The sequence below is a fragment of the Bombina bombina genome, chromosome 2 (assembly GCF_027579735.1).
Source record: "Bombina bombina isolate aBomBom1 chromosome 2, aBomBom1.pri, whole genome shotgun sequence".
NCBI lineage: Eukaryota > Metazoa > Chordata > Amphibia > Anura > Bombinatoridae > Bombina > Bombina bombina.
This window is the reverse complement of record NC_069500.1, coordinates 350,089,841-350,113,555: the sequence shown is the minus strand read 5'-3', so window position 1 is coordinate 350,113,555 and position 23,715 is coordinate 350,089,841. Positions and strand designations below refer to the sequence as shown.

The 23,715-nt window shown below is 40.5% G+C and overlaps 1 protein-coding gene across 1 annotated transcript in view; it reads left to right on the top strand.

The window, feature by feature from the left end:
* Window positions 1-23,715, top strand: part of RAD9B (RAD9 checkpoint clamp component B) — a 260,697-nt gene that overhangs the window by 90,419 nt on the left and 146,563 nt on the right. Inside the window, exon 4 of the mRNA XM_053699759.1 lies at window positions 1,946-2,060. Coding sequence (XP_053555734.1) covers window positions 1,946-2,060 — 115 coding nt within the window. The remainder of the gene's footprint in view (window positions 1-1,945; window positions 2,061-23,715) is intronic.

The window sequence follows — 23,715 nt, the reverse complement described above, 5'->3', positions numbered from 1 at the left end:
TGCCGCTTTATCTACCGCAGTGTTTGAAGGGAAAGGTCATTAAACAGTCTGATGGTCAGACACGAAAAGTGCTACAGGATTGGATCTTGAGGGACATCGATTTTAACCAATCAATGTAATTGGCCTATCAAAAGCATGGTTGAGTAAGTACTCTCCCAATGGATATGTTGGTATAGTATAGTTCGGAGGGTAAGTGTCAATCGTTAGAAAAAGTAAAGGCGGAGGCTGCTGTGCTATGCTAAAGGAAGAAATCTGATTGACGTCTGGCAAATTAAGATGTTGACCCGGTAAGAAATGGTCTGCATGGCGCGCTATTTAAATTTATTTGTGTAAGCCTCACTGGGTCATATCAGGCAAAGCCTGCGGCGCAAAGTAAAGGGGGTCAGTGGCAGTAATTTGCAGTGTTTTGTAACATGGCATGAGGAGTTGCTCGTGCTAACCCAAATTAAAGTCAGTGCTACTTTTGTCGTCAGGAGTAATCTGTTGTATCTTTATGCTTTTGCACATCCATGTGTTGCTAAATCATGCAACCTTAAAGGGATATTAAACACACATTTTTTTTATTTTTTTCATGATTCAGCTATAGAACATGCAAGTTTAAACAACCTTTTAATTTCTTTCTTATTATCAATTTTTCTTCATTCTCTTGGTATCTTTATTTGAAAAAGCAGGAATGTAAGCTTAGCATCCGGCCCATCTTTAGTGGGTATATCTCGTTAAACTGGTCATTTCAAAAGTACATCCCAACACAAAAAAGTCTGGGCACCCCTGGTCTAGATCAATTAAGACTAAATTCATATCTATTTTATAGTCCTTAACTATTGGATGGTCCAAAAATATTTAACTAATTGTCCAGTTTTATGTAATGTTGAACAGCACGCAAGAACCAATAGCAAAAATACATAAATCACAATCTGAACATGGGGAAAACCATTGTGCAAAACCTTCATAAAATATCTGTATGTATTTAATATTTGCTTTAGTGTAATATCAATTTGCACTATTCTCATTATTCAAAACGCATTATGGCTTTGTGTCGAAGGGGTGTTGCTGACTTTCAAGATACATTTTATTGAGTTTCAAAAATATCAAATTGAAATATGTGGGTAATAGATGTCATTTTGAAATTACAGTGTTTTGTGTTGTGATGTGGTGACAATAACAAATAATATTTAAAAGATGTAAAATCAGTGGTATTTGCTAAAAGAAATAAATGTTTTGTTTAATCCAAGGATGGCCAACAAGCGGCCCACGGGCCACAAGTGGCCCCTACGGAAAAGTGAAACTCAAAATGGGTGCTTTGAGCATTTGTGCAAAGGGTCAAACAAGTTGGCCACAACTAAAAAAAAAAAGAAAACTTGTTAGAGGGGAAAACAGTATACAAAGTGTATCCTGTAACCTTTCCTAAATCTGAATCTTGAGATTCATAGTTTGGGATATTAATATCTTACAGAAAACAACTTACAGTTTTGGAGATTGAAGCATCTTAATAGTTTCAAATGGTAGAAATTTCACCATTTCACACTGCTAAATGTGTTTTGCAAAATGGCAACATTTCTACCATTTGAAACTATTGAGCTGCTTCAATCTCCAAAACTATACATTCTCACTGAATAGAACAGGATTTAATTGCAGGAAATTGAATGGAATAAGTGTAAATTCAAGACCCCATGATAACGAATCTGACAAGCACTGGAAAGGCGTCAAGTGGATTGGAAATGACAGCATTATTAGAAATTGTGTAAAATGTGGCAATATTTGGTCCAATCTTGCATGCTTTATCATATCCTAGATCATTTTACTACTGTCATAAATCACTACCCAACACCCCTTTCTTCCATCGCATTATAATGTTACTCTAAAAAATGTATATAAATCTTTTCAAAAATGAAATGTGAGGCATTCATCATCAAATTCAAAAACCTTGTTTTTTTCTTTTTTTCAGTCAGTACTACCAGTATTCCGATTTGTAAGCAACCTAGGCAGGAATGTGGACAAGTGCAACATTTACACAAATTTTAAGAACTGTTGTGTTGTTTTTCAGTTGTTTTGCAAACATGGTAAGAATAAAAGAACAAAGATTATAAATAATTATAGTAAGAAAAATATTTCTCAGAAAAAAAAATCTGTAATGAGATGTATTTTGTTTCAATATATTTTCTGAATTGCTTGTTTTAAATCCCTTGAAACTATCACATTGGCTGGTGTATTATGAGCTTGTGCTACTTTTTGAGAACATATACAAACTCTTATTACAATAGGTAATTCTTTCTTGCTGTTAAATGGACATTTATAAGCAAATTTAATTATTACCTAATGTGTTGAAATAAAGGGAAATTGTAGTTTATTTCAACATCCACATAATTTCAAGGATGACTAATTTGTGTGTTCAAAGTTACTTATCTCTGTTGAAATGCTACCTCTAGTGCTTTCCGCTGAACTACAAATGCACGCTTCCATTAATTACTCCTGTATTGGCTCCAGATTGGTTTCAAGTGTCCGAATCAGTATAGAGCCAATATGTATACAGCTAATAAAGGAATAATTAGGAGCAGGACATAAGCTCTTTTGTTTGTCAAAAAGATAAGGTAATCTCAGCGTATCCAAACACCTGATGCCTGATGAAACAGCTTTTAGATACACTGAGAAACGCATTGCAGAGCCTTATAGAACCTTCAGAAGGTGAACTAGCAGGCCCTCGTTCTATGTTCGGTTCATTTAATTGTTTTTATACTATTTATTGTTTTTTAAATAAATTTCCTTTTTTTTTAATTTTTTTTTTTTTTTATTAAATACAAAATCAAAGACATACAGGGCTGTTCGACATGAAGTTTTATACATCTCTGAACTAAGAATGACTGTTCCATGTCACTGGATGTTAGATTGTGTAAAGTCTCTGATAATCACATTATCTGTATTGAAAATATCAATTATGTAAAATAATTTGAATAAACGTATAACATAACGAGGTCACCAACCTAGAAAGGATGGGAAGGGAGGGGGGCAGAAGAGATGAGAGGTAAGTCAGTATGTTGTGGGTCAAGCATACGCAGAGGTGATAAGCTTTGGTTCCGGAGGTCAAATACCTGAGTGTGGTCACGTCTAGGGATTGTTCCCAATAAAATCTGACATCCAGGAAGTAATTTAGTTTTTTCCTTTTGAGGTAACCATATTCTTCTAGTGATAACAGTTCTGTGATTCTGTCTAACCAGGATTGTCTAGATGGTATAGTTTTGGATTTCCACTGGCTAGCTATTAGGGAATGTTCTCCATTGAGTCCAATTTGCAGGAGATGTAACCTTAATTTACAGGGGAACTTTGGACGGTCGTTTAGTAGTGCTAATTGAGGGGTCAATGTGAACTCATCGTTACATTTTTTGCAGAAGTGGGATTCTATCATTCTCCAAAAGGGTCGAACTAGAGGGCATTGCCACCAGATGTGTACACAAATATTTCTAAATATTTAGACAAACTACTGCAGCCAATAGTAGCCAGCATGGCAAGTTATTTAAAGGACACAGGACACTTTTTGACAAAAATTAAAGAATTGGAATTTCCTTCAAATAGATACCCGCTGTTCACCATGGACGTGAAGAGCCTTTATACATCTATAAAGCATGAGACAGGCATTGCAATTATTAATAAGGTTCTCATGGTGAATGGCAGGTATTCTATTTTACAATGTCAATTTTTGGATAGTCTATTAAGATTAATCTTATATTGGAATTTCTTTCTGTTTCAGGAGGATTGGTTTATACAGACAAAGGGAACAGCTATGGGTTCCAACGTTGCCCCATCATACGTCAACCTGTATATGAATGAATTCGAGGAAAGATTCGTCTATGAAAATGAACTTTTCAAGAAATATGGTGCAATATGGTGGCGCTACATAGACAACGTGTTTGGCGTGTGGTGGGGCAGCGTTGGAACCCTTATAGAGTTTGTTAATGAATTGAACTCCATGGTAAGAGGTTTACAATTTACAATCACCTATACATTCCTGGATACAAGGTCTCCAAAGGATTAAATGTATTAAACATAGACCTGTACTCTAAGGAAACTGATAAAAATACATTGTTGCTTTATAATAGCTTTCATCCCAGAGGATTAGTGGAATCTTTACCTAAAAGTCAACTCATTAGAGTGAAAAGGATAGTCAGTAACAAGACTAGAGGAAATGGCCATGAAATTTGAAATACAAAGCCCCTCAATTAAAACTAATAAAGACAAGGACACAAATAGATTGGTATTTGTTACACAGCATAATCCATATAGCAATGTCATTAACAAAGCTATCAGAAAAAATTGGCATGTGCTGAAAGATTGTAACCTTAATATAGATCTATTTAAAGAACCTCCCATGATGGCCTTTAGAAGGGTCAAAATATTGGAGACCACTTAGTAATATCAGACATAGGACCCAATAGAGTGGAGAAACAATCATATATAGGAACAAAGAGTCATGGCAATTATCCTTGTCTAAATTGTGCCAGCTGTAATTCTATTATAAAAGGAAAAAACATTTTTCATCCTCACAATGGAAAATGTTATAATGTTGAGGGATACAATACGTGTAATAGCAGCTTTGTAATATACTTAATCAAATGCCCATGCTCTTTGGTTTATATGGGCGAGACCACCCAAAAAATCAGAGAGAGGCTTAGCCAACATCGTTCTAATATAAGAAGGAAGAACATTGAGGCACCCTTGTCCAAACATTTTTTTGAAAAAGGACATGTCATTAGCCAATTGAGATGGCAAATAATAGAACAGGTTAAGATACAAAGAAATGGCATTAATAGGGAAAAATTACTTAAACAACGTGAGATGTGGTGGATTCACCGTTTGATACACTAATCCCAAAAGGTCTGAACAAGGATTTTGACTTATCTTGTTTTCACTAAATATCATCAAATAAGAAAGATCCTTAATGATAAGATAAAATAACAATGTAGAAGCTTGCAGTTAAAATTAAATCAAAACCCAAATGTTACTCTGTAATTTAGAGACATTAAATTAAGATAAACAAAGAAATGAAATATACATCTGTCATTATGTTACCTTATGTTTTTAATATTGTTGATACTTTTTCACTGTTATTTCAATGATAAAAGTGTTATTGAAAACCACCACTAGGTGGAGCCATAGGACCCTGTGAGGTCAGTTTGGCGCCAAACATTGAATATATAAGTATCTTGGAGAGATAGTATCACTAGCATGACTAAGGGGTTAAATCCCCAAAACGTTGCTGTAACACATAATTCCTAATAAAGATTTATAATATTTTTAAAGTGCTGGTGACTCTAAGTCATTTTTACGTTTTGGGAGTATTGCAGTCATACTCTGTCACACGAGCACTTGGTTACAAAAGCAGTGTTGATATCCCAATTGCATGGAGGACTGCCACCAGATGTGTCCCAATCTCTCCACGGTCTCTCCAACACTTACGTGAGGCTTCTGGATAAATGGTGTTCAGTCTCAGTGGAGTAAGGTACCACCTCATCAGTAGTTTTGATTTAACTCTAGTATCTGTGGGGAAACTTAGGATTTGCGGGTGTTGTTAAAGATTCTATGCCATGTTTTATTATCTATTTGGGTTGCTAAGTCTTTTTGCCATCTGTCTGTGTAGGGGGGTAAATTTGCGGAGTCTTGGGTTTGCAGAAGTTTATGTGATAGGGATAAGGGGATCTGAACTACTTTTCCTCTCAGACAAAGAGTCTCAAAAGCGAGGAGTGGTCTAAGTAGGTCAGTTTTATGTGGTGTAGAGGCCAGAAAGTGTTTCAGCTGTGCCCGTTCTGTCAATCTTGCTAATGGTATGGAAAAACCCCAGTTCAATGCTTTTCCATAAATATTGTCTAGTCCTCCCGTTAGTTCAGCATTGAGAGGAATTGGGAACATGGGCGAACGCGTTGTAGAAATGCCTCTCTTGGAAGAGAGAAGTTTGTCCCAAGTGTCAAATAGATGTTTATGTACATCTAGATTATTACAAAGAGTGGGTCTGTTGTCTTTGGGTACCCAGCAGAGGGCCCCAGCGTTTGGTATTTTCAGGAGGTAAGAATCAAGGGTGACCCATGCTTTAGTTTCTGACACACCATGCCAATCCAAGATCCTTTGCAGTACTATGGAGTCATAGTAAGATGTCTGGGAGGCCGAGTCCACCTACGCTATTGGGTCTATAAAGAGTGGTTTTATTTATTCTTGGTTTACTCTTATTCCAAATAAAAGTATTTATAGAGCTCTGTAATTGACTAATGTACTAGTTAGGGATGTGTATGGGTAGTGCCTGTAATAGGTATAAAATCTGTGGTAGTGTGGTCATTTTGATAGAATGTATACGGCCCCACCACGACAAGGGTCTCAAGGTCCATTTTTTAAGATGATCTTGTATTTTTTTAAGAAGGGGGATGAAGTTGTGTTTAAATAGTAAGGAGTTATTATAATGTTGGTCCTTAGGTATCTGATGGATATTTCCTGGGCAGATATCTGTTAATGAAGTAAATTCAGAGTGGGGTAGGTTGATATTTAGCATTTCTGATTTCTGCATACTGATTATGAAGTTTGAGAGTAGTTGGAATGTCTGTAGTTCAGTAATTATGGCGGGAATGGAGGGGTTTTAGGGGATGTTATAGAAAAGACTACATCGTCCGCATAGAGGGCAACTTTGCAATTTTGTGGGCCTACTCTAATACCTTCAATCTCTTGGTTACGGCGTTCATGAGCAGCCAGTACCTCCATGACCAGAGCAAATAGGGTGGGGGAGAGGGGGCATCCTTGACGCGTGCCATTTCTGATTTTAAAGGAAGAGGAAAGGGTGCTGTTAGCTTTGACTTTGGCAGAGGAACTGGAGTAAAGGCTACATATAAGTTTTAACGTACAGGGAGTGCAGAATTATTAGGCAAGTTGTATTTTTGAGGATTAATTTTATTATTGAACAACAACCATGTTCTCAATGAACCCAAAAAACTCATTAATATCAAAGCTGAATAGTTTTGGAAGTAGTTTTTAGTTTGTTTTTAGTTATAGCTATTTTAGGGGGAAATCTGTGTGTGCAGGTGACTATTACTGTGCATAATTATTAGGCAACTTAACAAAAAACAAATATATACCCATTTCAATTATTTATTTTTACCAGTGAAACCAATATAACATCTCAACATTCACAAATATACATTTCTGACATTCAAAAACAAAACAAAAACAAATCAGTGACCAATATAGCCACCTTTCTTTGCAAGGACACTCAAAAGCCTGCCATCCATGGATTCTGTCAGTGTTTTGATCTGTTCACCATCAACATTGCGTGCAGCAGCAACCACAGCCTCCCAGACACTGTTCAGAGAGGTGTACTGTTTTCCCTCCTTGTAAATCTCACATTTGATGATGGACCACAGGTTCTCAATGGGGTTCAGATCAGGTGAACAAGGAGGCCATGTCATTAGATTTTCTTCTTTTATACCCTTTCTTGCCAGCCACGCTGTGGAGTACTTGGACGCGTGTGATGGAGCATTGTCCTGCATGAAAATCATGTTTTTCTTGAAGGATGCAGACTTCTTCCTGTACCACTGCTTGAAGAAGGTGTCTTCCAGAAACTGGCAGTAGGACTGGGAGTTGAGCTTGACTCCATCCTCAACCCGAAAAGGCCCCACAAGCTCATCTTTGATGATACCAGCCCAAACCAGTACTCCACCTCCACCTTGCTGGCGTCTGAGTCGGACTGGAGCTCTCTGCCCTTTACCAATCCAGCCACGGGCCCATCCATCTGGCCCATCAAGACTCACTCTCATTTCATCAGTCCATAAAACCTTAGAAAAATCAGTCTTGAGATATTTCTTGGCCCAGTCTTGACGTTTCAGCTTGTGTGTCTTGTTCAGTGGTGGTCGTCTTTCAGCCTTTCTTACCTTGGCCATGTCTCTGAGTATTGCACACCTTGTGCTTTTGGGCACTCCAGTGATGTTGCAGCTCTGAAATATGGCCAAACTGGTGGCAAGTGGCATCTTGGCAGCTGCACGCTTGACTTTTCTCAGTTCATGGGCAGTTATTTTGCGCCTTGGTTTTTCCACACGCTTCTTGCGACCCTGTTGACTATTTTGAATGAAACGCTTGATTGTTCGATGATCACGCTTCAGAAGCTTTGCAATTTTAAGAGTGCTGCATCCCTCTGCAAGATATCTCACTATTTTTGACTTTTCTGAGCCTGTCAAGTCCTTCTTTTGACCCATTTTGCCAAAGGAAAGGAAGTTGCCTAATAATTATGCACACCTGATATAGGGTGTTGATGTCATTAGACCACACCCCTTCTCATTACAGAGATGCACATCACCTAATATGCTTAATTGGTAGTAGGCTTTCGAGCCTATACAGCTTGGAGTAAGACAACATGCATAAATAGGATGATGTGGTCAAAATACTCATTTGCCTAATAATTCTGCACTCCCTGTATTTGGTCCAAAACCGAACATTTTTAGTGTGAGGTTTAAAAATAGCCAATTAACCCGATCAAAAACTTTTTTCGCAGGGGCGAAGCCAAGCACCGACAGGAATGGCCGCATAACAGAGAAGCTCCGTGCACGGAACATCAAAAAAGAGTCTAAAGCGCACTTTCATAGCACACAATCGTGCTGAAACGTTAAGTAGTAAACTACCAACCCACTACCTATACGTAGACATTGTCCTCGCAACCATATCTGGGCAACACTCCAACAATTTGAACATTAAGTGAGTGCCATGCAACGTCGGTTTCTAACTGCGTCTCAGCAACTCTGAGCATTACCGGTATTAGCCCAACCATACTATTACTGCAGGGGGAAAAAAAAGACGTCAAACTTTAGAGAAAAACGTATTTTATTGAATCTTCCGTGCAGGGTAAGATACCACACCTTGCATATGGCTTATTCCCAAACTGCATGATAGGCAAATGACCTACAACTAGCCACACATACCTTATAATAACTGAACACCACCTCGCGGCACCCAACTCTCAAGCACATCTCCTATACAGCATATGGTATATAACCCCAAATCTATTGTGAAAGACAGTTGAGGTGTTACTAACCACATGCTTAACATACAGAATGAGCAATGTCTACTACGAAAGAAAACAGCAGCACCCCCAATATAATGGCAGCTGTAAAGGTATAGGAACAAAATATGCAGGGGCTGATAGACCAACACTTCAGAGATCTCAGGAGAGAATTTGAATCGCTCTTGGCTCACTTACATCCAGACTCTAAACAGCCAGATAATATTAGACGAGAACCGAATAATAAGAAAGCTCTTGAAACTAGTGGTTTTAGTCCACTATATGTTATTATTATTATTTATTTGTATAGCGCCGCCAAATTCCGTAGCGCTGGGTACAGTGATAGGGGTATACAATGACAAGGATTTGTGATAAAATATAAAACATAACAAAACTAAACAAATCTAGTACAGAAGGAAGAGGGATGTTGTGTTCCTCCCCACACATATGGAACTGACTTCAACGGACGCTTCGTATAAACAGCTTATACCATTAAGTGAAGATCCACTGCAGGAAACTTTAGTGAGCTCATCCTTCCAGGGGCACTTTACAATGACAAGCCCTACCCCACACGGAATGGAGTCCTACCACATAATGGAAACGGCGCACTCAGATGAGTGACCACGGTCGGCTAACTGCCAACAACTACAGCTTAGCAGAAAACACCTTTCCCTAGATGTATCTTCAACACCATGAAATAGAAAAAAGTGACGCCGTAAGAATGTGGGCTCCAGAAATTCGATATATATAACCGAGGGAACGTAAGATCTACAGCAATAGGCCTCTACCCCAAGTTTCTGATGAACTGTGTTAGCTCACATGGCCTTTAAGGCAGGTAACATATGATGAGATTTTAACAAGCTCAGAGACGTTCAGGTGTAGGCTGAATCTCTAGAACGCATAGCTTTACCACTGTTAGCCTAATCAGTTCCCCACATTAACTATTTTGAATTTTTTTTTAGTTTGAATCACTCTCCTCTTGCACGTTAGTTACACTGTTCTCCTTTATAGATTTTATGGATCTTTATATACCATTGTATAATTCTTATACCACTATGCTTATAAGTTTACATACCCTGGCAGAATTTATGATTTCTTGGCCATTTTTCAGAGAATATGAATGAAAACACAAAAACTTTTCTTTCACTCATGGTTAGTGTTTGGCTGAAGCCATTTATTATCAATCAACTATGTTTACTCTTTTTAAATCATAATGACAACAGAAACTACCCAAATGACCCTGATTAAAAGTTTACATACCCCAGTTCTTAAAACCGTGTATTGCCCCCTTTAACATCAATGACAGCTTGAAGTCTTTTGTGGTATTTGTGGATAAGGGTCTTTATCTTCTCAGATTGTAAAGCTGCCCATTCTTCCTGGCAAAAAGCCTCCAGTTCCTGTAAATTCTTGCGCTGTCTTGCATGAACTGCACGTTTGAGATCTCCCCAGAGTGGCTCAATGATATTGAGGTCAGGAGACTGAGATGGCCACTCCAGAACCTTCACTTTATTCTGCTGTAGCCTTGTGTTTAGGATCATGTTGGAATGTCCAAGTACGTCCCATGCGCAGCTTCCTGGCTGATGAATGCAAATTTCCCTCCAGTATTTTTTGATAACATACTGCATTCATCTTGCCATCAATTCTGACCAAATTTCCTGTGCCTTTGTAGCTCACACATCCCCAAAACATCAGCAATCCACCTCCGTGTTTGACAGTAGGAATGGTGTACCTTTCATCATAGGCCTTTTTGACTCCTCTCCAAATGTAGCGTTTATGGTTGTGGCCAGAAAGCTAAATTTTTGTCTCATGACTCCAAATGACTTTGTGCCAGAAGGTTTGAGGCTTGTCTTGTGCTGTTTGGCGTATTGTAAGCGGGATACTTTGTGGCATTTGCGTAGTAATGGCTTTCTTCTTGCGACTTGACCATGCAGCCCATCTTTCTTCAAGTTCGTCCTTATTGTGCATCTTGAAACAGCGACACCACATGTTTTCAGAGAGTCCTGTATTTCACCTGAAGTTTTCTCCTACATTGGTGTGTCCGGTCCACGGCTTCATCCTTACTTGTGGGATATTCTCATTCCCTACAGGAAATGGCAAAGAGAGCACACAGCAAAGCTGTCCATATAGCCCCCCCTCTGGCTCCGCCCCCCAGTCATTCTCTTTGCCGCTCTGAACAAGTAGCATCTCCACGGGGATGGTAAAGAGTATGTGGTGTTAGTTGTAGTTTTTATTTCTTCTATCAAGAGTTTGTTATTTTAAAATAGTGCCGGTTTGTACTATTTACTCTACAACAGAAAGTGATGAAGATTTCTGTTAATAGAGGAGTATGATTTTAGCACCAGTAACTAAAATCCATCATTTTCGCGCCTCAGTTGCGCAGTTACTTTCTCTAGGCAGTGCATGCAGCTTCACGTGAGGAGGTCCAGTGGCTTAGAAAAGGACTCAGAGAGGCTTATTTCTGTTGTTAATAACCCCTAAGGAAGGTAAAAGCCGCAGCAAAGTCTGTGGCAGGGACTGTAGTGTGTTTTAACCGGTCAATTGGGATTATTTGCTCCGGTTTGCTCATTTAAGGGTTAAGAGACTTGAAATTTGGTGTGCAATACTTTTAAAGCATTAAGACACTGGGGTATAAATTTCATAAAGATCGGATATTTCCTTCATGTTTTTTCGATCATTCAGAAATAAAGTGTGTTCTTTTTATTATTTAAAGAGACAGTAACGGTTTTGTTTAAAATTGTTTTTATTGCATTAAAAACCTGCCTAAGTCTGTTTAACATGTCTGTACCTTCAGATATCCTATGTTCTGTGTGTATGGAGGCCAAGGTGGGTCCCCCATTAAATGTATGTGCGAATTTTGCCATGGCGTCCAAACAGAGTAAGGACAGTACTGTCACATTTAATAATGTTGCCCAAGATGATTCTTTAAATGAAGGTAGTGGGGATAGTTCATCATCCTCTCCTTCTGTGTCAACACCAGCTTTGCCCGCGCAGGCGATACCTAGTACATCTAGCGCGCCAATGCTTGTTACTATGCAGCAATTAACAACAGTAATGGATAATTCTCTAGCAGCTCTTTTATCCAAACTGCCAGCATTTCCTAGAAAGCGTGATTGCTCAGTTTTAAATACAGAGGATGAGCAAGTAGGCGCTGACGATAATTTATCTATACCCTCACATCAATCTGAGTTGGCAGTGAGGGAGGGGTCTGTCTGAGGGAGAAATTTCTGATTCAGGAAAAATTTCTCAGCAGGCAGAACCTGATATCGTCGCATTTAAATTTAAGCTAGAACATCTCCGCGCTCTGTTTAAGGAGGTGCTAGCTACCCTTGATGATTGTGATACTTTGGTGATTCCAGAGAAGTTGTGCAAAATGGACAAATTCTTAGAGGTCCCAGTGCACGCTGACGCTTTTCCGATACCCAAGAGGGTGGCGGACATAGTGACTAAGGAGTGGGAGAAGCCAGGCGTACCTTTTGTTCCCCCTCCTATATTTAAGAAAATGTTCCCCATTGTTGACCCCAGAAGGGATGCATGGCAAACGGTCCCTAAGGTAGAGGGGGCAGTTTCAACATTAGCTAAGCGCACAACTATTCCTATAGAAGACAGTTGCGCTTTCAAAGATCCTATGGATAAAAAATTGGAAGGATTGCTTAAAAAGATTTTTGTTCAGCAAGGTTTCCTTCTTCAACCAATTTCGTGCATTATTCCTGTCACCACGGCGGCGTCTTTTTGGTTTGATGAACTAGAAAATTCGCTCCAAAAGGAGACTCCATATGATGAGGTCATGGACAGAATTCACACACTAAAGTTGGCTAATTCCTTTATTTTGGATGCCGCTTTTCAATTGGCTAAATTAGCGGCGAAAAATTCAGGTTTGCAATAGTGGCGTGCAGGGCGCTTTGGCTAAAATCTTGGTCGGCAGATGTGTCGTCCAAAACAAAATTGCTTAATATTCCTTTCAAAGGTAAGACCCTTTTCGGGCCAGAATTGAAGGAGATTATTTCAGACATCACTGGGGGAAAGGGCCATGCCCTCCCACAGGATAGGCCTTTCAAAGCTAAGAATAAGTCTAATTTTCATTCCTTTCGCAATTTCAGGAATGGACCGGCTTCTAACTCTACAGCCTCTAGACAAGAGGGCAACACTTCCCAGCCTAAACCAGCATGGAAACCATTGCAAGGCTGGAACAAGGGAAAACAGGCCAAGAAGCCTGCTGCTGCTACCAAGACAGCATGAAGGGATAGCCCCCGATCCGGGACCGGATCTAGTAGGGGGCAGACTTTCTCTCTTTGCTCAGGCTTGGGCAAGAGATGTTCCGGACCCCTGGGCACTAGAAATTGTCTCTCAGGGGTATCTTCTAGAGTTCAAGGAACTTCCTCCAAGGGGAAGGTTCCACATGTCTCGCTTATCTTTAGACCAGATAAAGAGACAGGCATTCTTACATTGCGTAGGAGACCTATTAAAGATGGGAGTGATACACCCAGTTCCAGCAGCGGAACAAGGTCTGGGTTTTTACTCAAACCTGTTTGTAGTTCCCAAAAAAGAAGGAACTTTCAGACCAATTCTGGATTTAAAAATTCTAAACAAATTCCTCAGAGTTCCATCATTCAAAATGGAAACCATTCGGACGATTTTACCAAGGTTCGCCTTTCTTGACAAACATTACCAGTTCGTGGCTCTTCTGTTCGGTTTAGCCACTGCTCCCAGAATTTTCACAAAGGTGCTAGAGTCCCTTCTAGCGGTCCTAAGGCCGAGGGGCATTGCAGTAGCACCTTACCTAGACGACATTCTAATTCAAGCGTCGTCCCTTCCCAAAGCAAGGGCTCATACAGACATTGTTTTAGCCTTTCTCAGATTTCACGGGTGGAAGGGGAAAATAGAAAAGAGTTTCCTGTTTCCGTCCACAAGGGTTCCCTTTCTGGGAACAATAATAGACTCTGTAGAAATGAAGATTTTTCTGACAGAGGTCAGAAAGTTAAAGCTTCTAAACGCTTGTCGAGTTCTTCAATCTATTCCTCAGCCCTCCATAGCTCAGTGCATGGAGGTAATAGGACTAATAGTTGCGGCAATGGACGTGGTTCCTTTTGCTCTAATTCATTTAAGACCATTGCAACTGTGCATGCTCAAACAGTGGAATGGGGATTATGCAGACTTATCTCCTCAGATTCAAGTGTACCAGATAACCAGAGACTCACTCCTCTGGTGGTTGGCTCAGGATCACCTGTCTCAGGGAATGAGTTTCTGCAGACCAGAGTGGATCATTGTCACAACCGACGCTAGTCTCTTAGGCTGGGGCGTGGTCTGGGGCTCCCTGAAAGCTCAGGGTCTATGGTCTCGGGAAGAGTCTCTTCTCCCGATAAACATTTTGGAACTGAGAGCGATATTCAATGCGCTCCTGGCTTGGCCTCAACTAGCGAAGGCCAGGTTCATAAGATTTCAGTCGGACAACATCACGACTGTAGCGTACATCAATCATCAGGGAGGAACAAAGAGTTCCCTAGCGATGAAGGAAGTAACCAAGATCATCCAATGGGTGGAGGATCACTCCTGCCATCTATCTGCAATTTACATCCCAGGAGTAGACAACTGGGAGGCGGATTATTTGAGTCGTCAGACTTTCCATCCGGGGGAGTGGGAACTTCACCCGGAGGTCTTTGCCCAGTTAACTCAACTATGGGGCATTCCAGATATGGATCTGATGGCGTCTCGTCAGAACTCCAAGGTTCCTCGCTATGGGTCCAGATCCAGGGATCCCAAGGCGACACTAGTAGATGCATTGGTAGCACCTTGGTCGTTCAATCTAGCTTATGTGTTTCCACCGTTCCCTCTCCTTCCCAGGCTTGTAGCCAGGATCAAACAGGAGAAGGCCTCGGTGATTCTAATAGCTCCTGCATGGCCACGCAGGACTTGGTATGCAGACCTGGTGAATATGTCATCGGCTACACCATGGAAGCTACCTTTGAGGCAGGACCTTCTAGTACAAGGTCCATTCGAACATCCAAATCTAGTTTCTCTGCAACTGACTGCTGGGAAATTGAATGCTTGATTCTATCTAAGCGTGGGTTTTCAGATTCAGTGATAGATACTCTGGTTCAGGCCAGAAAACCGGTAACTAGGAAAATTTACCATAAGATATGGCAAAAATATATCTGTTGGTGCGAATCCAAGGGTTACTCTTGGAGTAAAATTAGAATTCCTAGGATACTTTCCTTTCTCCAAGAGGGTTTGGATAAAGGTTTGTCAGCTAGTTCTCTAAAAGGACAGATATCTGCTCTGTCTGTCTTGTTGCACAAATGTTTGGCAGCCGTGCCAGATGTACAGGCGTTTGTACAGGCATTAGTTAGAATCAAGCCTGTCTACAGACCTATGACTCCTCCATGGAGTCTAAATTTAGTTATTTCAGTTCTTCAAGGGGTTCCGTTTGAACCTTTGCATTCCATAGATATTAAATTACTATCTTGGAAAGTTCTGTTTTTGGTTGCTATTTCTTCTGCTAGAAGAGTTTCTGAATTGTCTGCTTTGCAGTGTACTTCACCCTATCTGGTATTCCATACAGATAAGGTAGTTTTACGTACTAAGCCTGGTTTTCTTCCAAAGGTGGTTTCCAATAGGAATATTAACCAGGAAATAGTTGTTCCTTCTCTGTGTCCGAATCCAGTTTCGAAGAAGGAACGTTTGTTACATAACTTAGATGTAGTCCGTGCTTTAAAATTCTATTTAGAAGCAACAAAGGATTTCAGACAGACATCTTCTTTGTTTGTCGTCTATTCTGGTAAGAGGAGAGGTCAGAAAGCTACTGCTACCTCTCTTTCCTTTTGGCTAAAAAGCATCATCCGATTGGCTTATGAGACTGCCGGACGGCAGCCTCCTAAACGAATTACAGCTCACTCTACTAGAGCTGTGGCTTCCACATGGGCCTTCAAGAATGAGGCTTCTGTTGAACAGATCTGTAAGGCAGCGACTTGGTCTTCTCTGCATACTTTTGCCAAATTTTACAAATTCGATACTTATGCTTCTTCGGAGGCTGTTTTTGGGAGAAAGGTTTTGCAAGCTGTGGTGCCTTCCGTTTAGGTTACCTGACTTGTTCCCTCCCTTCATCCGTGTCCTAAAGCTTTGGTATTGGTTCCCACAAGTAAGGATGAAGCCGTGGACCGGACACACCAATTTAGGAGAAAACAGAATTTATGTTTACCTGATAAATTTCTTTCTCCTACGGTGTGTCCGGTCCATGGCCCGCCCTGGCTTTTAGTCAGGTTTAAAATTTTATTTCTTTGTACACTACAGTCACCACGGCACCTTGTAGTTTCTCCTTTTTCTCCTAACCGTCGGTCGAATGACTGGGGGGCGGAGCCAGAGGGGGGGGCTATATGGACAGCTTTGCTGTGTGCTCTCTTTGCCATTTTCTGTAGGGAATGAGAATATCCCACAAGTAAGGATGAAGCCGTGGACCGGACACACCGTAGGAGAAAGAAATTTATCAGGTAAACATAAATTCTGTTATTTGTGGGTTTTCCTTTGCATCCCGAACAATTTTCCTGGCAGTTGTGACTGAAATTTGAATTGGTCTACCTGGCCGTGGTTTGGTTTCAACAGAACCCCTCATTTTCCACTTCTTGATTAGAGTTTGGACACTGCTGATTGGCATTCTCAGTTCCTTGGATATCTTTTTTATATCCCTTTCCTGTTTTATACAGTTCAACTACCTTCTCCCGCAGATCCTTGGACAATTCTTTTGCTTTCCTCAGGACTCAGAATCCAGAAATGTCAGTGCAGCACTGGATGAAAGATGCAAGGGTCTGTCAGGAGTCCAGAAACTCATTGACTTTTTATACACACACACTAATTACTAGCAAACAGATCACAGGTGAGGATGGTTACCTTTAATAGCCATTCAAACCCCTTTGTGTCAACTTGTGTGCATGTTATCAGGCCAAAATCACCAGGGTATGTAAACTTTTGATCAGGGTCATTCATTCATATTCTCTGAAAAATGGCCAAGAAATCATAAATTCTGCCAGGGTATGTAAACTTATAAGCATAGCTGTATAAGAATTATCTTAGTGTTTAGATGTTCAAAAACGCATAATCAAATCACCCGGTTATAATATTGCATTATTATTTGCTCAGCACTCTTACTACCTCAGCTGAATATTACATATTTCTTTCTAAGCAAGGATTTCAATTCAGTCAGCCTAGATAATTACAGGTCCAAAGGTGACTTCCACTCTCATTGCCATTTTTATTTCTACTACACTACAGTACACGCTAACCTAAGTACCTTTGAAATGTAGACATTCTGAGGTTAAAAGCAGTTCTGTTTATTAAGTCAATTTTATTATCCTGCTCACCATAGCTAGCAGAGTGCTAATATTTATTGTTAATCTGTTAACAATAACTCAAGACAACTACCTGTAGAAACCTCTTGATTATATTATGTATATATAATCCATGCAGCACAATGTATGTATTCTTATCATTTTTCAGTATATCTGTATAGGGTGGGATCTTATATATACTGATGTACCTGTATTTATTTTGAGAACATACATTGTACAATATAAACATCTCTAATTAAGGGGATAGGTAAGGTTCCTATATACGCCATTCCACAGATATAACCTTTACTCTAGTTAGTAAGTAGCTTTGGGATATCTTATATTTATAGGTTACATTCTTCTTCACACACGAGTTGGTAATAGTAGTGTGTGGTAAGTAGTAGTCCGATTACTTTCATTTTTTATTTTTTTTTACTCTAATTATAGCAGAGAGTACTTGTTGAGGTCACTACAGCGCCCCCTGCCCGCCTGTCAGGGTTTTTTCCCTGTTGTTTGCCATGTGCTGCTGGCAGCCATTTTACTCACCTCTCTTCCTGACTATGGTGCATTGTCGGGGATGCTGCTCATTTCCTACGCTTCCTTTTATGGCCAGACTGGTGTGCATCATCCATGTGAGACAAGATGCAGTCTCAGAATTCTGATGTCATCACTTATTATTTAAAGGGCCTCTGTTCAGTATGCTTTGTCTTTGCGTTGTCTCAGACCTGTTTGTGAGAGTTCCTGTGTATTACCTGGCTGCCTGACGTCCTTCCTGGTTCCTGATCCCTGGCTTGTTCCTGACTCTGCTGTTTTCCTTGTTCCTGATTCTGGCTCGTCTGACTATTCACTTTGGCTCCTGACTCGGCTTGTCTGACTACCAGCTCTGGTTTTGACTCCTGGCTTGTTATTTTACTTGTGGACTTTTTATTATTTTTTGCTATTAATAAAGGTGCAATTATTTTTGCACTTCTCATCTCAGTCTGATTCCTGGCACCCTGACATTACGCAAAGGCCATGAATCCTGATGGTGCTAATAATCCACCTTTACCTGTCATCATTTCCAGGATGGATGAACAGGATCACCGCTTGGATCAATTTGCACTAGCCCTGCAAACCCTGCTGACTCACACTGCACATTTGGACCAAAGTGTCCCGCAAGTTATGGCTGCTCCTGTTTCCGCTGCTGCACCTATGCCTACCAGGAGCATGTCCGGTTCTGCACCTGTACCTCAGCGATATGGAGGCGATCCTATTCAGTGCAGAGGGTTTTTCAACCAGGTGGGCATTTACTTTGAAATGTTACCTCAGGCGTTTCCCTCTGACAGAGCGAAGGTGGGATTTCTCATCTCGTTACTCTCTGACACAGCTCTTGCCTGGGCTAATCCCTTGTGGGAGACTAATAAACCTGTGATTTCAAATTACCCTGAATTTGTGGCCTCCTTTCGAAGGGTATTTGATGTTCCGGCTCGCTCCTCCTCTGCTGCTAAACGACTCATGTCTATTCAGCAAGGTACAAGATCTGTTGCTCAGTATGCTATTGAGTTCTGTACGCTTGCCGCAGAAGTAGGTTGGAACAATGATGCCCTTGTTGCTGCCTTCTTTCATGGGCTCTCTGATGCGATTAAAGACGAAGTTGCTGCCAGAGATTTACCAGAGGATCTCAAGGCATTGGTGTCTTTTTTTATCCTAATTGACATCAGACTCAGAGAGAGGCCCTCTTTCAAGGAGCGCTTGCGAAGGCCTCCTGTTCCGTTGTCTCCTACGTGTTTGTTCCCACCCATGCCTCCCTCTCCTCCCATGCCTCCTGGTCCCGAGTCACCAGGTACTGCTGAGCCAATGCAGTTGGGATTCACGCGTCTCTCCGCGGCGTAGAGAGGGCCTTTAGGAGCAGGGAGGGGCTCTGCCTCTATTGTGGGTTACAGGGCCACCTTTTGAAGACTTGTCCTACACAGCCGGGAAACGCTCACACCTAAGGTCCTGTCGGGGGCAGACCTTGGGTAGTTTCTCTCGTACCTGGAACCGCTTAAGGAGAAACCTTTTGTCATGGTTGTCCTTTCCTGGGTGAACTCCTCCATAGTCACTCAGGCTCTTGTTGACTCCGGTGCTGCGGGCTATTTCATTGACAGTGCTTTTGTATCAAAGCACTCCATTCCTGTTTTGCCTTGGTCTGTTCCGCTTGCTATTGAGGCCATTGATGGCAGGCCCCTTCAGCCCGCACTCGTTACTCACGAAACTGCTCCGTTGTCCATGGCTGTTGGGACTCTCCATTTTGTAACCCTCCAGTTCCCAGTGATAAACTCTCCGCATTTTCCGGTTGTTCTGGGTTATCCCTGGCTGCAAAAGCACAATCCCAGTCTCGACTGGCGCAGGTCCGAAGGATTGCCAGAGGAGTACCGAGACTTCCTAGACGTGTTTGACAAGGTGCGTGCCGGTACGTTGCCTCCTCACCGGTCTTACGATTGTGCCATAGACCTGCAACCCAGAGCCATTCCTCCTCGGGGCCGGGTGTACCCTCTTTCTGTTGCAGAGAATTGTGCTATGGAGGAGTATATTGCCGATGCTCTGTCGCGAGGAATCATCCGCAAATCCTGCTCTCCTGCAGGGGCTGGCTTCTTCTTTGTGAAGAAAAAAGGTGGCGAGTTAAGACCATGTATCAATTATAGGGGTCTTAATCGTCTTACCATTAAGAATGCTTACCCTTTTCTTCTCATTACGGAACTCTTTGACCGCATCAAGGGAGCTACAGTCTTTACTAAACTTGATTTGAGAGGAGCGTACAATCTCGTTGGGATTAAGGAGGGTCACGAATGGAAAACAGCATTTAACACCAGGAGCGGGCATTATGATTCTCTTGTAATGCCCTTTGGCCTATGTAATGCTCCTGCTGTGTTTCAGGAATTTATTAATGATGTCCTAAGAGATATGAAAAAAAATCTTATAAGTGAGTCAGCTAGTGTAAAAGTTAAAATATAACTTTTATTGGAAAATAATAAAAATAAACATCTAAGTGTCCTGAGGCTAGTGCAACACCAGTCTAATGACAAGTGGGAATCCTCCCTGCGGTTTGCAGCACAGTGTTTTCTTTGATACTAGTAGGAGAGCGGGCGGAGCAAATTTCAGTTTGAGACACTGACTGAATAGTGTGCAGCAGTTTGGAGCTCAGAAGTGCCTACGTACCCTATCAAGTTGTGACCTGGACGCCGAGGAGTGACTAGTAAGTCTTTTATACCGGCAGGTCTATGAATAGTTGTGAGCTGACTCTGTGGCATTTTTGGATTAGATATATGGAGTGTCAATGTGCTTTTTAAAGGGATATTGCTTTGTTGTGGATATCCTACGAGATATGTTGCAACAGTGTGTTGTGGTGTGCTTAGACGACATCCTCATACACTCACCCACACTTGAGGCTCATCGTTCTGATGTTAAACAGGTTCTTCAGAGACTACGTGAGAACGGCCTGTTTTGTAAACTCGAGAAATGTGAGTTCCATCAGACTCAAGTAACCTTCCTAGGTCAAGGACGTGCAGTCATAGGAAAAAAAAAATTGTGTTAAAAAAAAAAATACTTTTTATTTTCTCCCCCATGTTACGCTATGGAGATGCAGAGCAGGCAGTGTACTACATACTCCATTGCACAACATGGGTGCATTAGAGCGACACCTGCAGGCATAACATAAAATATTAACCTTTTTTTCCCCTATGTTACGCTATGGAGAGGCAGTGTACTTTTCTACTTCTCCATTGCGTAACATCATTGCATTTTTTAAATTATACAGTCAGGAAGAAAACACCACCCACTGGCTGCCACAGGCTGACTGAACGTCAGTGTGGAAAAAATAGGCCAATAGGAGGCATCACTCGTATTGTCTCTTAGAGAGGGAGCCAATCAGACGTTCATGTTCTCCTGTGATTGACAGCACCAGGAGAACGTAACCGTTATTGATTGGCTCCCTGCGCATGCGCAAGATAACAGGATTCAGAGCGCAGCGCAGTAATACTGGAGTCTGGCGGCAAAGACTGGGAAGGAAGGAAGGACTGTTGCCACCTGATCAGTGTCATCCATCTCGGTCACTGTCTGGACGCGGACGGAGCCATCTACAATCAAACATCTACTAGTTGGACTTGGAGCCTATTTAAAAATCTTCAGCTGCTAAACGGACCGGTAAGGCAGAAAAGAAACTGGATAGGCTTAAAGTTTTAAAGCGCATCTAGGCAGTAGCAGGGGAGTTGGTGAAATACCCCTTTTACTACTATTTGTCCACATTATTTTTATTATAATATACCTTGATCATGAATCAAGGTATATTATAATAAAAAATAATGTGCACAAATAATAGTTATGTAATGATGCTTTTGGTCCGTTTTGCTTTTCTTTCTTTTAATATACCAGGTCCAGAGAGAGACTAGTCCTGACTGACATGATGATCAAGGGATCATAGAATAATAAAATAAATGTGCACTGCAGAAATAATATCAGGATCATTGTTAGGACCCCTAACACCTTCCATTTTTCAAACATTATGAGGGTTTATAAAACAATGATGCCAGATCTAGAAGTCAATCTTAAAGGTAGGAGCTCTGCACTATTAATTTTAAACCTAATCTAGCACTTGTGGGCATTGGTCAAGTATTTTCCATAGGTGGAATCCACATGTTTCTCTAACCCAAGTAAAACAGCACATAAAATCTTGACTGGATTAAGTACAGTACAACTAGTATTCATGAGATAACTAAGCCAGGAAGGATGTATACTTAGTAAATATAGCACTGTATTTAACTGCCTTTAATAGATTATATAATCTTTCTATACACATTTCTGTGAGTTATGTAATATAAATGTGACCAGTTATGGCTCATGCATCTATAATATAAAGGACATTGCCATTTTAAAGACATCTTCCTTTTAGATGCAACTTCCTTTATGTGTTTATTTTCTGTTTATTGTTAACCCCCTGAACTCAGACTCTAACAGCATAAAAGAGACCCATATCACTGAAATAGGGGACTGAAAATGAGGAATAGCATTTCTAATGTACAATCCAAATTAGAGATGTTGTATTCATTCCCTATTAATGATATTCATTGGTACATTTTGGGTTAACAGTAGCACTGTTTACATAACTGAGCATGCCACGTGCTTGCTAACTGTCTTGGCAAAAATGAGTAGCAGGGCTAAAGTATTAAACTTCCATGATTCTGATAAAAATGGCAATGTAATTGTATTATTATTTAATTTACTCTTTTTTTAATCCTTTGTTGAACAGCATACCTAGTGGGATAGAGCATGTGCGTGTCTTGAGTGGCAGCAGTAGTGTTTGCAGTATTGATCGCTTGTTAATTAATTTTTGTTGAAAGAAAAATATCTTGATATGCTCAGCAGCATTTGTGTCTTTAAAACTTTCAAGGGATATGAAACCAATATTTTTTTATTTCATAATTCAGATACAGCATGCAATTTGAAGCAAATTTCTAATGTACTACTACAAAAAATTATAATAGGAGTACATTAGAACGATGCTTAAAACTGCTGCTTTATCTGAATCATGACAGAAAAAATATGGGTTTCATATTCCTTTAAAGGGATAGAAATTCAAATTAAAACTAGCATGATTCTAATAGAGTATGTCCCTTTAACTATATTTTATTTGCTGTTTAGAGAGGTTAAATGACATATAAATATTTGTGTCACTGGCTGTGTGTGACTTGTGTGTGCAATTGTATTGATGGTAAAAAGAAATAAAATAATTGCCTGAGAGTGACAGATGACAGTCAGACGCCATTTCTGCACTGTGGAGAAAGGGATTACAAATAATTAATCTTGCAGTAATAGATTTGAGACATGAACACTACATTCTATTATCAAAGGGCCTATCTTTTATTCCTACCCCCAAATTTGACACTTTTGATTGGGTAAAGGATACACACCTTTTTGCGAGAAAACTGGCATTACATAAATATCACAAAGAAGCAAATAAAGTCTGTTTAACTGATATGGGGGTGGAAGAAGAAGATCAGGAAATAATTAATCTTATGGTAACCTTATTAGAAGAGAATGAGGAGAAAACTGAAACACAAAAGCAGAGTTTAGTAAAACCCAAGAGTAAGTTCATGCCTGCTATCTCGAAATACCCTACTATAGACAAATTTGTTTTCCTGGTAACTACAGAATTAGAAACACTCAATTGCAAAAGTAAAACTAAGAAAAATCTTACTTTTAAAGAGAGAAATGCACTAGCTGAACTAAAGGATAATTCTGAAATAACAATCAAGAGTGCCGACAAGGGGGGGAATCTAACTAATAGTGATAACTATCAGGTTCTATCACAAGATCCCACTATAAAATTCGGTAAAGAACTCAAATCACTGCTAGACAGAGGTTTTG